The following is a 17,916-nucleotide window of genomic DNA, read 5'->3' on the forward strand; positions in this document are numbered from 1 at the left end:
CTGCTGTTTAGCTTGGTACTCGTTACATGCACCGCACTGGCCAATGTGGTTTTTAATTTCATTGCTCATGTTTGGCCATTAGAGCACTTCCCTTGCCTTCCTCAGATTATATTCCATTCCTTGATGGCTTGCATGGATGGGCTTCGGCATCTCCCTCTCATCTCCTTAGCGATGATGACTCTATTTCTATCATTTATCCAAGATACCATCTTGGGCTGGCACTTCATCTTGGTATGCCCAATATTCTCCTGTGACCACAAGTGTGTCCTTGATGCTGTCAGGCCATCCTTTCATCATTATTTCTTGCAGCGCTTGGAGAGTTGCATCTTGTTGGATAGTTTGCTGGATTTGAGCAAGGCACTTGTCTGTTAGATTCAATGTGCAGAATCATCCCAGATTTGCACTAAATGCTGTAGCAGGCGCTGGCCACAGTAGGGACTTCTCATACTGTATTGTCCCAAACCTGTGCATTAATTATGCTTTTCCTGGGAAAGATGCCATTTTGATGGCAGGCAGGCTCTGATTCACCCACGTCGTCACCTCGCCGCTTCAGCACACCAGGTGCTATATTTTAAAGTACAGCCGCGCGTGTACCTCTCTGCTTCCAACCTAGGACTTCTGCAAATAAGATGTGGCCCCAAAAGGCAAGATGATGCAGCCCCCAGATTTTGTGATGCATCAGTCGAGTGCCTTTTGGATGCTGTGGAGGCCTGCTGTGATGTCCTCTACCATCACTCTGGCCGCAGGTGGGGTAGCTACATTACCACTCCAGCTTCGTAGGCAATGGCAGTGGTGATCAGTACCAATGCTGCACAGAAGATGCTGGCCATCCAATGCAGATAGTGGATGAATGATCTCATCTGTGCCGCCAGGGTAAGGCTCATCTCTCTAAACTCGCATACTCAAGCCCACCTTACTCACTCTCACTCTCTCATTTCCATTGGCCTTATCTGCTCTGGCAACTGCCTCCACAGCCCTCACTATCTTGAGCCACTTGCACAGACCAACTTGTGCCTGACACACACCCTGGATTACGCCCCTTCCTCAGTACAGCCCTCATGCTGCAGCCTCTTCCATTGCCTAAGGCCACTTCTCCCCCTTCCCCAAGCAAGCCATAATCCTGCAACCGTACAAAGCCACTCCTGCCTTATGGCTGGTCTGGTAGGTACAGACCTGCCTCTGAGCTTCCCTAAAAGTGCTGTGGTGCTGTCTGTGAAGCCTGGTGCTGATGACTGCGAGTGCTGCCCGAATCAAGATAGGCAAACAAACCCCAAGACCTGAGCAAAGAGTAGCTTGCCAGGTGCATGTCACTTATGTGCAGTTGTGAAACATGTTGGCCTGATTGGGCAGACATTCCAGTGTGGGAGTATGAGTTCCGGTATGAGTCTGGTATGAGCCTTATAATGATACGCAGATGTATGACAATGGGGTTCCTGATGTCTGATGGCGGGCCCTGTTTCCAGCCATTGACAGGCTGAGGGGACAATAGCAAACTGATTTCATGACATTGTTTTTTTGGCCTTCTCACCACTGTCAGCTCACGCTGTTGAACACACTCGATGCCAGCGGGCACGGATAATTTCGCCCCATGTCTCTGAGGGTTGCTGACCTCCAGAGCATGTCAAGCTGCTGCCTCACTCTGAAGCTGGAAGATTTCACATTGTTGTAGCATCCTCAACTTTCTTCATAGGGAGTGCTGCTCTCGACAGCATGTTAGCGATATATGTCTGTTTCCCTTGCTTATATGTCACATCCAGACGATAGCTCTGTAAATGAATTAACACTCTTTGGAGCACATAGTAGCAGTTTGAGAAAAATGCTTTGAAGTGGCTTGTGGTTGGACTCCACTGTCAATTTGTGTCTCCCAAAGAGGTATTGATGAAAATGTTCACAATCAAAAACAATGGCCGGGCATTCTTTTTCTCGATCTGAGAGTAGCATCGCTCAGTTTGCGTTAATACCTTGGATGCAAATGTGACTAGTTGTCTTTGCTGCATCAGGGCTGCTGCAAGACCTGTCTCGCTGGCATCAAACTGCAGGGTGACTTCATCATTGACATCTTTTGCACTTCAATACTGGCATTGTCATGACTAGTTGTTTGATTTTAGTGAATGCTGCTTCTTGTTCTATGTCCCAATACCGCTGCACATCCTTGGCTGTGAACTTGTGTAATGATTCACACTCTGATGACAAATTAGGCAAAACATTTGCTTAAGTTTATGAAACTAACAAATCGTTGCACTGCTTTCACACCTGTTGGTCGTTGCATCTTTGCTACAGCTCTCACCTTGTAAGGTTCTGGCTGAAGACTTTTTGCTGTCAGTACATGACATATGTACTTGACTTCAGGCATCTTCAATCGCAATTTTTTTCTTGTTCAGCTTCAGGTTCATCTGGCGAGCTCTCTCTAGCAGTCTTATATTAAATTATGATAATGGTCAGCTATAGCTTCTTTCATTGTGTCTCAACATCCATAGACTAGTAGATCATCCACTAAGGCTTCCACTTGGGAAGATCACTGACTATCTCATGCTGTCTGCATTGATACTCTTCTGGAGCCTTGGAAATGCTAAACAGCATGTACAACCATCTGTATCTCCTGAATGGCATCAGAATGTAATTAGAAAACTGCTGCTTTCATCCAGCTTCACTTGCCTGTAACCATCCTTTGCATCTAGGGTAGTAAAAATCTTTGCCTTGGCAAAATACTCCATGCCAACCATCAAAGGAAGTGAGATCTCTTCACTTTATTCAGATCCTTTGTCTAAGCATACTCTCAGCTTTCCACATTGTTTCACTGCTACCATGCTGCTAATCCAGTCTGTAGGAGTTGTCACTTATTCCCCAGGTAGACATCCAATCCTGTAAATGCATCTTTGTACTCCTCTAGGATCTGTTCAGTCAATGGTTTTGTGTACTATGGCATGTTGTAATCTCTAGCACGTTTAGGATTACCAGTCCAAGCTTTAGACTTTCTCCAGCTGAGATGAGTGGCTGTTGCATACTATCTATGACCTGGAGCTCGAGATCTTCTTTCTTGCCATTGCACTGGGCTGTTAGACTAATTTGTCCTTTCAGTATGGGTATTGTCATTATATAGCCTCAACCTTACTTTCAAGGGTTTCATTTTTGGATCGCCATGTTGAGCCACTTTGCACAGGTACAGGATGCATCAGTGCCTATCTAACACTTCTTGTTCATTTGATACTCATTCTCCTTCTGCGACCAACAATATAATAGTCACAAACCATTTAGCACTCAAACTTGATGGAAGCAACCTGCTGAGTTGCGTATGGTGCTTCATCAGACTTTTCTGATGATATCTCTCCCATGGCCATCTGTTGTTTTGCTTCTTTCTAGACAACCACTTGTGTGTGAAATGATTGTGCTTCTTGCAGTTAGAACACTGCTTTTCCCCATGCTGGACAATCCTTCTCTTTTGTATGATGTCCTCTGCATTATTTGCATCCTGTCTTTTGTCTGTGATTGTTCTTCTCTTTTGTCCTGGAATGTCATTCAGCTCTCCTGGTCTGTTCTGCTGTCCATGTGCTGTAGTTGACACTTTTACAACCTCCATATTTCTGCACACTTCTATCACTTTTTCTTGAGTAAGTTTCTCCTCCCTCAGTAGACTTGCTTTTGCCATTGGATCTCTTATGCTCAAGACTATTCTAACTTTAATGAGATCATCTCTTAGTTGCCCAAATTTACACGATTCTGCAAGCTGTGTTACTGCAGTCACATACTAATTAATGGATTCTTTTCACCTTGAGCTCTAATGTTGAACATATACCGTTCATAGTTTACGTTCACTTGGGGTTCAAAGCATGCCTTCAAGGCTTTCAAAATTTCTGCAGTCTATGCTTTTTCTGTTCTTTGGATAGATTTAGGGTGGAATACAATTTGCTTCTTCCCAGCAGCATTAAGTGTTGCTATGCATATCACTTTGGCTTGTTAATTAAATCTGTTTCAAGCTCGTGGTTTTGCCGTTGCAAGTGGAAAAATTACCAGTTCTGCTGTATATCTCCTTTCATTTCATTCACTGTTGTACTTGCAGCCTTCAGCTTGTGTTAGTTTTTGCTTGTCTTTTTTGTTTTAGCAGGTTGGAACATTTGTATTCCTCTTTCAGTGGCTGTGGCTTCTCTTCCAGCTTTTCAAAACTCCATCTCATCTCCACCCTTAACACCATGTTACAAGCTCAAAGACTTCAGTCTTTCTATTGTAATGTCTTTATTGAACTGAATGTAACATGGCTGCTCTCAGACATTCCTTCATGGCAGAGATCATGTGACTATGGCAAGCCAGGTAGGACACTTATTAATGATTGCATTTCAAAACCTGAACAGACAACATGGATGAAACACCCATGAATTTTGATTATGCCCTGCAACCGAATGAAAACGTCGTTCCAAAATACAGAATATTCAATTCAATGGATGGAGGAGAAGATTTGTTGTGGAGAGATGATTATGAAACCAAAGCTCCTTATCTGATCCAGAGTGGAATCCTTATGATGGTACCATAGCCAAAGTGCCTCAGGATGAATTTGATGAACTCTTTGCATCAGCTGTCAAAACCATCACAAACTTTCAAACCTGGCATGCTTTTGATGGGCTTCCCAAACCCTGCGCCAGATGAAAATTGTGTGCAGGAGAAAATCCGATTTTCGTTGCCCATTTAAAATGGAGCACCTGACCTCAGTTAGGACTGGTGCGCATTTTGCACAGCAAGCATTTCTGACCCACAAGAAGACCAGAGAAAAATGGTAAAGGGTGAAGTGTGGCCAATTGCTCACCCAGACAAAACTTCAGCTCCATGTATTCAATTAAATGGCTTGGTGTAAAATTGCACATTGCAATAGCAGTGAGAGTGCTAGCTAGAAATCAAAGTTCAGATTTTGAACCTGCCCTGATATTTCTAATATTGAAAAAGCTTTCATGAATTCAAATATTATTATTATTATTATTTATTTTAAATTGAGAAATGCAAGTGAACAGCAAAAGTTCTTAGGGCAGGACACCATCAAGATCAAAAGAATAGAGTTGATGAAATAAATGAGCAAGAATTAGTTGGGTGGTAACAAATTTGGCTTTTAAAAGTAGAAATGCTGTAGGAGGAAGGAAGCACCTGAGAGAGGTAACGTCCTGGGAAAGAATGAGAGAGTGGGAGATTTCAGTAATGACAATTTGGGGAGGAGGAAGGGTGCGTAGGATGGAACATTAGGAGCTTAAAAGCAGTAGAGGAAAGTTCAGAGGGACAATGACCATAGGCACTTTAATAAAGTAAAAATAGGACAGGTCAGACGAGAGAGGAATCATCTCTCAAATATCAAACCTCCTTGTCTGCTGCCCAGCAGTGCATCAGGGCTATTTGTAGAATCAGCCCAGTAATGAAGTCTTGAAAGCACGCAGTTTTTAAAGTCTTTATTATTCAGTAATGACTAACTTTACTGTTAATTATGGTTTGTTTTCCCTAGGCTTTCTGATGTAATAGCTGGATCAGGTTTGTTTTATTACAGGCCTGTCATCAGCGGGATAGATTCCTGTAACATAAGCAGGTTCTCCACATTTGTAATTCAAAATAATTTCTTCTGATATTTGTGCATATGCAATCAATGCATTGATTTACTTTTGATTCCTCCATAGGTCTGCCAGTAAAGGAATACCTAAAGACGAATCAGACACTATCCCAATTTCTCCGGAAGAATGTGTCTCTTCCAACAGAAGTGGTGAATGACCTAATGACAGCAAAAATAAATCTTGAGCAGGTAATCACTAATATGTAGCTGTATATAAAGTTCTTGCTGAGGAGTTATGTTGAGTTGTGATTGCAGGATATGATGTGATGCAATGAGATGAGTTCATGGTGGATGGTTCTGTTGACCATCGAGCTAGGCAGGCCGGGAAGGCACAATCCCCTCACTTTCATTAGTAAGCTGATCTGGCAGCAATGACAGTGGTATATTTGGCTACAAAGGAAACAAAGCAGCCAAATTCTTGATTGCTCAACGTGAAATCCTGATGAAAAGTATACAAAGATCGATGTGGATCACAGGATCAAAAAACATCAGCATTCCTCATCTAGCGAGTGAATGGCCTCTTGTACATAGCACCTGGTATCCACACAATTGTACCCAGGTATATTTATAGCCCTGAAATTCTACTGGGGCTCTGCTTCCCACTGTAACTTTGGTTTGGCAGGAGATTGGCAGAGCTCTGAGAAAAATGGCCAAGGTTACACAGGAGATTGAATGAATCCTTGTGGAATTTCAGGACCCATGTCTTGAGGAGAGAACCTGGGGAAGGGAAGGAAGTGGAATGCAAAAGAGTAATAATGAGTTGTTGGATTGGAAGGGGTGTATGATCATCTCCTGTGTCCCCTCTTTTGGGTTCCCTGCAACATGGCCACTATCTGCATTGTATCATTGGTGTGTTTTTTTTCACTTCATTTTTCCATTTGTGTTACTCCCAAATGTTTATTAAGGACCACTATCTCAACCAGCCTATTGCCTGAGGACCACTTTTAGAAACGATGCAACATGCACTGCTGGGTTCTGGGTCTGTACTTGTGATACTTCACATGACTAAACTGAACATTGTGCTGGGTTTTCAGTTGCTTCTATTTTGTACAGTGTCAAAATATCATCTTTGTTCCAAGAAATAGCACAGGGCTTGTCAACAGCGGTTCAAAATCTGAGCCAATTATTCACAGAAGAGAAAAGTTGGCCCCCCACAACTGAGCAATCGCTTGGCAGCCACTAGTTGACACACTGTCAGCATCAGTGGAACCAAAATTGAGAATTGACCAATTGACCAGAAACTTAACTGGACCATCCATATATAGATATCACAGCTGCAAGAGCAGGTTAGAGGCTGGGAATTCTGCAGTACATAACTTAACTCCTGACTCCTCAAAGCCTGTCCACCATCTACAAGGCACAAGTCAGGTGTGTGGTGAAATACTTTTTACTTATCTGAATAAGGGCGGCTCCAACAACACTCAAACTCTGTACTTTCAGTCCCTCCACCACTAACGCACAGTGGCAGTAGTGTGTATCATCTACAAGATGCACTGCAGCAACTTACCAAGGCTACTTTGACAGCACCTTCCAAACCCCTGACTCTACCATAGAGAGCAAGGGCACTGATGCATGAGAACACCACCTGCAAGTTACCCTCCCAAGCCACCCATCATCCTGACTTGGAAATATATCAGCATTCTTTCACTCTCACCTGTTCAGAAACCTGGAACACCACCACTTTTCTCGAGCTATTGGGAATGGGCAATAAATGCTGGCCTTGCCAGTGATGTTCACACACCATGAACAAATTTTTAAAGAAAGCAACTTTGAGTGTAGAGCTTTACCCAATGTTATGTGTAAACAGAAGGTGTTTGAAAAGCTTGCTTCAATCAAATTTCCATATACTTTGACTGGACTTTAGTCTACCTGGGTTTGAATTTTTGCAGATATCCCTTGCTGGTTCAAGGGCAAGTTATAAAGAGGTTGTTTGCAACGTATCCCATCTCTCCAGTTTCTTGGTGACAAAGAACAAGAAGGCATTTAACCGTTTGCACAAGAATCTGTGTGCCTTACCAGAGGAGACACTGCAAAAAGCGACAACTATTTTCTTTTCGGAGGTCAATGTACCCAAACTCTTGGCGGTTAGTTTGTTCCCTTTATTTAATAACCTGAAGTCTGTGTGATTGCGGTAGAGTCCTTGCATAGCACGTTAATTGTGTATGGTAATTTCAGCTGCACCACCACTGAAGCCCAGTTATACAGCTCCACCTTAGCAGCAGTTTAATACATTGTGTCACATAGCTCCTGCCCTTATCCCCAAACTTACCATGAGCAATAAGACAGGAGGTCTGAGAAAATGCAAGATTAGTTCAGATCTGGATCCCATTAGCTCAGTGATTCCAACCTTGCAGAATATGAATTTTAGTACCAAGCATAACGCTGTCATAAGGTACACCTAAGCAGAATTAACCTTAATTTAACATTTTATCTGAAGGATTACATCTCTAACGTTCTAGGACTCTCTCAGTACTACACGAGTGCCAGCCTAAGTTACTCCTGGACTGTAGTTTGATCCTTTTGGCTCTTACACAAACATTTTTTTGATGTTGCATTCAGAGTAGCACCTTTATTATACTTGAGTGGAAAGTACTGTATTATCCAATTATGGATATTTGACTGACCCAGAAGTAGCTGTGGTATTTAAATAAGCGTAGTCTCTCTTTATAAGAAGCACTTACTTGACATTTGCTAGTTGGTGAGGAAATGTATTCTTATTAATAGTGTTCTATATTTAAAGAAAAAAAGCCAAATCTGTAGTGCCAAAATGTTTTTCATTTTATCTGTTGTTGCTGTTGTATTCTTAAGATGATCAAAACCTGGTGATAGACAAATCCTATTGATTCCCATTTTGGAAGAGTACACCTACCTGTTTCTGATGCATTGTTTTCTCTGCAGGAGAGGGTCACATTTAGTGCTGGGAACACACTTAATGCAACCAATGCCCTGAATAATTTTATACACAAAATGGGATCTCTTGTGCAGCAGGTAAGTTGAATATAATGGCAACAGTGACTACACGACCACTCAACAATAATTCATGGGCTGTAACGTTCTTCAGGGTATCCTGATGGCATGAAAGACATAAATAAATGTGCCCTTTTTATATCTCTTGTCCTCTCTTTGTGTGCATGTGTATGTGCATATAAATATTCCAGCTTTCTAAGTATGAGTGTAGCTCTTTTATACAGAAATTAAATTAAGAGTTCAAGGTCCTAGAACAGGGCCAGTATTGCACTGTATTAGAAGAGGATGTTTCTTTCCTCCATCAGACTGAAGTCTTTGATCACATAACCATAACCCTTTCCACCACTGCTTGTTGTCTCTTTTTTTACTACTTTGAAATACTTTGGAACATTTTATGGCAGCATATGTATAAAGTGTTAGTTGTTGTTGCTGAATCCCAGGCTGTGATTAAGTGTGCAGGTGAGGATATGGTCGCAGCTGGGCCTAATGCAATTCACAACTGTCATCCAACACCCTCTCTCTCTGGATTTGAACTTGAAGAATGGACATGTTGGTGAGGCACTGGAGAGATGTTCAAAATTATTGAATTATATCCTAATGAGACCTTCAAGATGAAAAGGGAGAAAATAGGCAAAACTTTTTTTTCAAAAGAAGAATGATTGAGATTGGAGCTTAGCCATCCAGTGTTTGTTTTTGTTTAGTCATATTATTCATGCTTCACCTTTTTCTGTATTCTTAAGATTTGATATTGACCTGTTGTTTACATTATTGCAGTAAGTGTACTGTACTAGTCACTGCAGGCATTATATGCTGGCTTGTTAATTGTAATCTTATTCAATAGGATTTTTTATGACTGTTGCTTTTCTGCTTTGCAAATGTATTTGCTTTCTTCCCCATAATTCTCATGAGATGCTGGAACATATGCTCCAGATAAAATGGATGCCAAGAATCAGTGAAAAGATTTTAATGACACTCTTAAGAAAAGGTTCTTTGATTGGAGTAGCTTGCATGCAGGCATTGTGTTGTGTTCAATCCGCTTTTAACGTATTCACCACTTAGCCAGAAGATTGGAAAGAATTTAGCTGCTACTCGAAATTCCCTTGAACACGATAAAACTACACTATAAGACCTTTGTACCAAAATGGGATCAGTTTTCCTCGGGATTGTTAACTTGCGAAGGGTTGAGACTGATTCTGACTGATGTTTACCTTTAGCTATTTTAGGCTGAATTGGTTTGGTCTAACCAAACAACCCTTCTGTGACTTGTGGACTGCCAGTCAACACTCATTACTGGCCCTGATGCAGATATGAAATCAATTGAGCTAGATAAGCAGATTTGCAGTTTAAATTATGAGAGTGAGTGACTGCCTTAATGCATTGATTTGAAAACATCTTAATCATTAAATAAAATCTTGAACTTATTCAAAGCACAGGCATGTTCAAAGAGTAAAACTATAAATATACCAAAAGGTTCAAATCACAATCCAACAATGTTACAGGAGGTTGAACTTTTTCTGTACTCTGCCTTTTTAGTTGGGCATATTCCTGGGGGTTTCATCATATGACCAAATGCCCAACATTAAAACAGCCTTTTTTCCATCTCTAATGTCTTTAAAACATAAAGTATATCGTTTGAATATTGCTGTGATTTTTCTCCTGCATTGACCACACCAATATTCAGGAGATTAATCCTGGAGGGTTGCCAACTGTACTTTTCAGAGATATGCCCAATGGGCTAACAATGATCCCACTTGCAGTAATCTGTTTATTGGAATTCATGTAGTCTCACACTACACAACTAAATTATCTTCTAAATGTTGGAACTTTACTGACCTGATGAAAGCAATTAATACTTTATTTGCAAATAAATAGCAATATGAATCACAGCAATAGATGCTAAAAGTAAAATATAACATGAATGCAATGAGAACACCTGTGATGTGTTAACTAGGTTTCCAATTGAAATGTCTGTCAAATTGGATGAACAAAGACTTTGTTGACTGTGCTTTGCTTCAACATTCAAAAAACACCTTCATTTTAAGAAATTCATGAACTCTTCACACCAGCTTCTGAAATAATTTCTGGGTGCATCTTAGTTTTTGTGTTTAGCTTGATGGTTCTCAACACCACTTCTGGGAAAATCTCAATGGTTGCTGGTCCCAGATCAAATTAAACAACGTCTCATGCAACTTTCTGGTTAACCTGGGAGATTGCTTCGTGAGAAAATTAGGCAGTATGCATGTGAAAATCTGATTCAAGACATTAAGCGGATGTAGAATTTTACAGCAACATAGTGGAGAGCCCTTAGCACCTACAGTAGGGAATATGTATGTCTCTCTAGCGAGAGAAAAATAATCCGGATATATAAATCTCAGTTCATTAGTTAATCAGTTCAGGGCCTCAACCATTTGAACAAGCCAGTTCTTTTTAATTAGTGGCATCTACCAATTAAATCAAAATCTCTCTGCTATTTGGATTAGACACTACCCATTTGTCTCTTTGATTGTGACACTTGGGTCAGACTATCACAAGTTTTTCTTCAAAGTTTTCATTTACCTAACCCATTAACCAGCTAGAACCTAAAATACATTAAATAAATAAGCAGCAACTACCTGCTCAATAATCAACAAATCTTGAAGTTGTAAGTATTAGAGCCACAAAATTGGACAGGGCCCAAAAATGGGAACTGGGATCATATTAACCCATGGCTATTGTTTCTGATACAAGCTAACTTTGTGCTGCCTGCTAATTTAAATGATTGGAACATGCAATCACCGATAAGTAGGGTGTTCAGTGGCTCCATGACTGAGCTGGGGTTGGAAAATCGTGAGAGGCTAACCGGCACTAACTTAAATCCAGCCTGCACCTTTTCAATGCTGGTGTGTTATGGCTGAAACAGGTGCTGGAAGTTAGTCCACAAGTGATTCTGATCTGGAAAAGACAAAAATGGTACAACATGAGAGAGAGGGAGCTCCAAGATTTTCCACCACTGCAATGGAGGCATTTGTACAGGAGGTGGAGAGGAGCAGGAGCGCTTGTCTATCCACTGGAAATCAAGAGAATCTCCAAACAAATTTTTTTTTGTTAAGACATTGGGAGCTGATAGCTATGACAGTGAATCCCAGGAATCTAGCCCTGAAAATGTGGATGCAGTGCTGCAAGACGCTCTATGATCTGTCACAAGCGGTCAAGATCAGTGACTTGTATCTTCATGTGCCATGTTCCGCCAACTGCATCATACCCCATCGCTCTTCTGAAAATATTCTATCATCATGGCTCATTCCTAATAATTGTAACTTCACCTGACTCTCAGACCCGTAGCATTGCTGCAAACCTCATAACTACATCTTGCAGCTTTCACACAGCCAGCTAGTCAATCATGACAGCCACAACACCCAAATGCACTGTGTCACACTCAGACACACTTCCCCCGTCTCTTGCAAAGGCAGTGTGTCACATAACCAGAGGCAGCAACACATAACCTTTGGGGGCAGGCATGGCTACACGTCTTCTCCTCTGCGAAAGAGACTGAAGTGGCCACGACCAAGGCCATGGCTAGCGTTGGGTCTGAAAGCATTGGGGCTGAAACCGTTGAAGATGATGTTACGCTCATACCTATTGCTCCTTCTCATACCCCTTATCACATAATGTGTTCTGTTGCATAAGCTGCAGGTGGTGTAAACATGCACTCCTGTTTTCCTCCCTCCTTTTACAATAGCCCTACCTTTGTGCACTTCTCCTTTCAGAGATGCAACAAGGGCAGAATCTAATGATGCTCCTGGGAGCGGGATATGAGGTGGACAGGGGAACTTAATTGTGCGGGAGGCAAAATGTCAGCTTCCTGATGGCAGGATTGTAAGTGAGTATTAAGTTGGAAGTGGATCAGGTTTCCTGACAGAGAGCAGTGGGAACCTATTTGTAATGAATTAACATGTCATATATTCTCATTAAACACGTACACCGCATTAAAATATACCCTTTGTGATTAAGTTGGCAGCAAATGAGAAACGTGCCTTCAGATTCATGACTGGTTAAAGGTGGCATACGGCAGGTGAGATAATTTTCAAGGTGCAATTTGAGTGAGAAGGAATGGCTTTTCTTGTATGAGCAGTTTTGTTGAACAAGGACAGAGAAGATTGGGCTGTTGCTTTTGAGGTTGGATGGCCAGGCAGTTCAGGGCATGGCTGACTGGAAGAGAGAGCAGGCCTGTGGGAGGGTCATGGAGGACAGAGGGATAGAGCTGGACAGATTGAGCGTGATTGAGGAGAGATCAAGGGTGATTTGTGAGCAGGTCAGTGGTGAGGTTGGGAGAGTTGAAGGTTGGGGGGGGTGGGGGTTGGCAGTCGAGGCTGCTGTGGGGCAGCATGATGGTGACAGTGCGTAACTCTACATTAACAGACAGTTGATAGTGAGTGGCTTGAGGGTCACCAAAAGCAGGGCAAGGGTGATGGAGGGAAGGCCAAAGATGACTGAGGGAGGGTGCTGGGTGATTGCTTGCAACTCCAGTGTCAGAGTGGGAGTGTCCAGGGACATAGCTGCAACAGCAACAAGAGATGATCGGATCCATGGTGGCATTGGTGGAGACCAGTGTGTGATCGGTACAAAGCAGTGAGCTCCCCATTGGTCCACAGTCCTCAAGTCTGGAAAGAGAACCAAATTAATTGTGCTGACCAGATCTTTGGCAGCCTTCTGTCCACAGTTCACTTTAGGCAGACAGGATGGGTCTCATCTACCCTTTGCATTATGAAGCTGTGGCTGAAGAAAAGAGGAGCTGGCAGAGAATGGACCAGGTACAGCAACGGCCAGGAGGAGGACAGAAGGTGGCAACAAAGGGTTAGGCAGCACAAGATGCTGGCAACAAGGGACCAGCGTGAGGCCGAGCAATGGCACGTAACCGAATATACCATACTTGGAGTAACTTGACAACTGCAAATGTCAAAGACAGCTGAAGATGTCACAGCAGTCAGTCCTGCAGAACGATCCATGGCCCTTTGGAATGGGAGTCAATCCGACGCCAATAGCCTTAAAAATCACCGCGGCCTTGAATTTCTGTGCCACTGGATCATTCCAGGGCTTCACTGGGACCTGTGTGGCATCTCCCAGTAAGTCTCAGATGCATAAGGGAGATTCACCACAGACCCTGAGAGCCAGGCAACCAGAGCTGTTGGATTCGGCTCCTTGACTGGACTTCCAAGTACATATGACACTGAAAGCTTCCTGGGAACAGCCAACAGCATTCATAAACTAAAAAAGGTTTCAGTCCATCAATTTCCAGCAGCTTTGTGACCCCCAAAAACAAAGCCTGCGGGTGTGTGCTCGTTTCTGAGTTCCCATGACTCTTACATTCTCAGTCACTGTTGGGTGCCACAGCTGTTTGCTCCCCGTTTGTGCAACTGTAGGGATACCTCCTCGATGGGATATCCTCTGAAGACCTGGCTCATGACACCTGTGCAGAACCTACAAGTCCAGCAGAGGAGTGGGTACAGTGCCTCCATGCCTCAACAAAGCCAACAATAAAACAAACCATTGGACTGCTGAAGATGAGGTCCCACAGCTTGGACTGCTTAGGCGGAGTGCTGCAGCATGTGCCACAGAGTCTTATGGATCTTTGTGGTCTACTGCGCCATACACAACCTCGTCATGCAAAAATTGCCAGCCAGGGAGATGGAGCCGAAGGGAGATGGAGGAGCCAGATTTGCCGTCCTGACAAGGATGAAGGGGAAGAATCAAAAGAGTCTGAGGTGAAGCATGGTGCAGCTACAGCTGCCGATGCCAGGGCGAAGGAGCGATGTTCCAGACAAGCCTGTGACCCACTCATGAAATCCTGATTTCAGCCTGAGTAAGGCCCCTGTAAAATCCCTCGATCTCTGGCCCAAGGAACAGTTGAAGTGCCACCAGATCGGGTTCACTTCCTACAGATCTGTGACCTGTTGCACCTAGAAGGGAAATGGCTGCAGGTCCTTGGCATGAACTAATCCATATGGATGGTTCTGTCAAAACCCCACACACACTTCTGACTTGGAAAGAGGTAGCACATGCTTCACTGATACAAGCTCCAAATAAATGATGGAATGCATCAGGTGCACACAACATTCAGACAACACCTTCTGAAGGGGTGATAAGGGGGTGAGCACTGTGTGTTGGCTTACTGTAGAGTTTCCAATCACCTGACAAACAGTAAAATCTTCATCTCTCAAACACAGGCATTCTGCTCCTTCTAATGCACCAGGGATATGGTATCCATTCCATCCACCTCAGTCATCATTATTTGTCTATGAAGCGGCAAGCCCTAACATGCTACTGTTTGCCTGGAAATGTCCCACCAACAAGATGATTAAGCACAGAGTGAAACTATGTTTGCACAACAGTACAATTCCATCAATTGATTAGACACCCGTGCCACCTTTTTATGCCATTAGAAAGGTTTGCATTTTCTTTCACGACACCTTGGGACAATCCCAACATCTGCAGCTGAGGTGGGGGCAGCCTGCTAAGTGTTATGTCCTGTTGCTGATTTGACTTTGACAGTCATCCTCTGGTCTGAGACCTAGCTCCAGCCTGCTGAGGGTCTCCACAGGGCACTCTCCTTGGCCTCGCCTACTGGAAGCACTGGGGTCACCGGCAAAGTGGATGAAGAATGCCAGCTCACCCTTGGAGAACCGAGATGACCCCCCCCCCCCCCCCCCCCCCCCAGTTGTTGGTTCTTGCCCCCTCCCTATTTTTGTGTGCAATGGCACCTCCCTGACTCCTGGAGAAGGGGCACCTGGAGGGAAGCCAAGGTACCTTGGGCTCATCTCACCAAGCCACCACTCGATTAGAGCCGATGGCTAGAGCAACGCAATACAGGCCTGAATGCATACCTGGCAGCTGCTGAGTTTTTTCTGGGTCTGGCTCTCCATTGTAATTGCCAAACTTTCCATGGCAGAACTCGTGGCTTGATTTGACTACTTCACCATTCATTAACGCTGCACATAGTCTCTGGCATCTCCACCAGATGTTCACTTGCTTGTCTCTGCATCTGCAGCAGGTTTCTTGGTGCCATTTCCAGAGGCCCATTGGCATGGGGCTCGGCATAGGGCTGGTCTCCAATAGACCAGGACCTCTGGTCATACCCACCGCAGCAACTGATTGAGGATGAGGCGAAGACATAGTGGTATTGTCACTAGACAAGTAATCTAGTGACTCGGTCATGCTCTGGGGATCTGGGTTCGAATCCTGCCATGGTGGAATTTGATTTCAATAAAAATCTGGAATTAAAAGTTGAGGAAATAGTTTAAGCATGTTATGTTTGTACTTGTGGGTGTTAGGAATGAATTTTAGCTTAAAGTTTAAGTTTGATTTGTATTCCTGTACCTGTGTGTTAAGAATGGTCAAGTGGAGTTTTAGTTTCATTTTAAAAGGCTGCTTGCATTCCTAATGAGATTTTTACGATCCCTATAAACTATAAATAAACACAGGTGGGAAGAACAATGCTGTTCTTTTGGATAGGCAGATTCCTCCCACAGACACACTCAGAAGAAAGACAGCAGTTTGCTTTGGAAGCTGAGTTCAGTTGGTTTGAAAGCAGCTGTGAAACAGAAGCAGCCTGAAAGGGGACAGATAGCAAGTCCCAAGCAACGAAAAACCCCAGAAGTCCAGGGGAGTGGAAGAAGAGAAAGTCGAAAGAAGATCATCTAGTTAAAGGAAGGACAGGAACCTTGGAAAAGTTCATGTTAAGAGTGAGGGGCAGAGAGAAAGGCTCCAAGCTTCACATTTAAAGTGAGAACAGCTTGCAAGAAGCAAGAAAGTGCAGAGACAACTGAAGGTCTGTAATTCTTTGCTATGGGCATGTGAAGCAGTGGTGTACTGTTAAGGCCAAGTTGATGAGAGAGAGCGCATGGAAGACAACTTGAGTGCATGTGGTGACCCAGGGAAGAGGAACGTCTGAAGGACAGTTCAAGACCTTGGAGGTGAACCCTTGTGGAAGGTGTCTGAGTGAAAACGTCAGTTTGGGAGAAGATTCTAAGGCGAGGTCCTAGAGAGTGGAGATTGGAAGCCCTCATGTGAAGGACGGAATTCAGTGAGACCGGTTGGCTCATGGTGTGACAAGCATCTGGAGGGAGTTGAAGGGAGATCCATAGCATCTGGTTGAGGTGGCATCTGTCACTTGAACTCAGAGTGTGGTGTGCCTGACGCCAGGGTGCCATAGGTTTACATGGATTGTGTATTTACTGTGAACATTAAAATATAAGGTGGCTTTTGTAACTCATATTATCCTTACAAATCTGTATACATCTGTAAAGATATAGTTGTGGGTTAAGAATATTGTAATATAGTTCATTTTTTCTTGTTGAATATATGTTTTGTCCTTCTGTTAAAAGTTCATCAGCTGACTCCTATGCCTCTGTTCCATAGCGACGCTCCACATATCTAAATAAACAAAAATAAAAGTAAGGATCTATCAAGCTGGGTTCCACTCTAGGATCTGGCTAGTCCAGGGGTAACCTCAGCTTGGATCATAAAGTCTAATGATGACCATGAAACCATTGTTGATTAATGTTGCTAGTGTCCTTCAGGGAAGGAAATCTGTTGGCCTTACCTGGTCTGTGACTCGAGACCCACAGCAATCTGGTTGACTCTTAAATGCCCTCAAAATAGCCTAGCAAGCCACGCAGTTGTATCAAACGGCCACAAGTTCACATAAAAGAAATGAAACTGGATGGACCACCTGGCATTGACCTAGGCACTGGAATCGATGACGGCAATCTCAGCCCTGTCGACCCTCAAAGCCCTCCTTACTAACGCCTGGGGACTAGTGCCAAAATTGGGAGAGCTGTCTCACAGACTAATCAAGCAACAGCCTGACATAGTTGCCCTCATGGAACCACATCTTACAGATCATGCCCCAGTCACCATCACCACCAAACCTGGGTACGTCCTGTCCAATCGGCAGGACAGGCCCAGCAGAGGTAGTGGCACAGTGGTATACAGTCAGCAGGGAGTTGCTCTGGGAGTCCTCAACGTCAACTCTAGATCCATGAAGTGTCATGGCATCAGATCAAGGTAAGGAAACCTCCTGTTGATCACCATGTACAGCACTCCCTCAGCTGATTAATCCATGCTCCTTCATGTTGAACACCGGTTGGCGGACGCCCTGAAGGTGGCAAGGGTGCAGAATGTACTCTGAGTGGGGACTTCAATGCCCATTACCAAGAGTGGCTCAGTAGCACCACTACTGACCGAGCTGGCCGAGTCTAAATGACATAGCTGCTAGACAGGGTCTGTGGCAGGCAGTAAAGGAACCAACAAGAGGGGAAAAATATACTTGAGCTCATCCTCACCAACTTGCCTGCCGCAGATGCATCTGTCCATGACAGTATCGGTAGGAGTGA

At 43.6% G+C, this 17,916-nt stretch overlaps 1 protein-coding gene across 1 annotated transcript in view; it reads left to right on the forward strand.

The window, feature by feature from the left end:
- The window catches only part of LOC121287582 (phospholipid-transporting ATPase ABCA1-like), a 186,328-nt gene that overhangs the window by 35,293 nt on the left and 133,119 nt on the right, over positions 1-17,916 (forward strand). Inside the window, 3 exon segments of the mRNA XM_041205510.1 lie at positions 5,646-5,767; positions 7,468-7,662; positions 8,477-8,566. Of these exon segments, the coding sequence (XP_041061444.1) occupies positions 5,646-5,767; positions 7,468-7,662; positions 8,477-8,566 (407 nt within the window).

Source organism: Carcharodon carcharias, chromosome 14 (assembly GCF_017639515.1).
Source record: "Carcharodon carcharias isolate sCarCar2 chromosome 14, sCarCar2.pri, whole genome shotgun sequence".
Classification (NCBI taxonomy): domain Eukaryota; kingdom Metazoa; phylum Chordata; class Chondrichthyes; order Lamniformes; family Lamnidae; genus Carcharodon; species Carcharodon carcharias.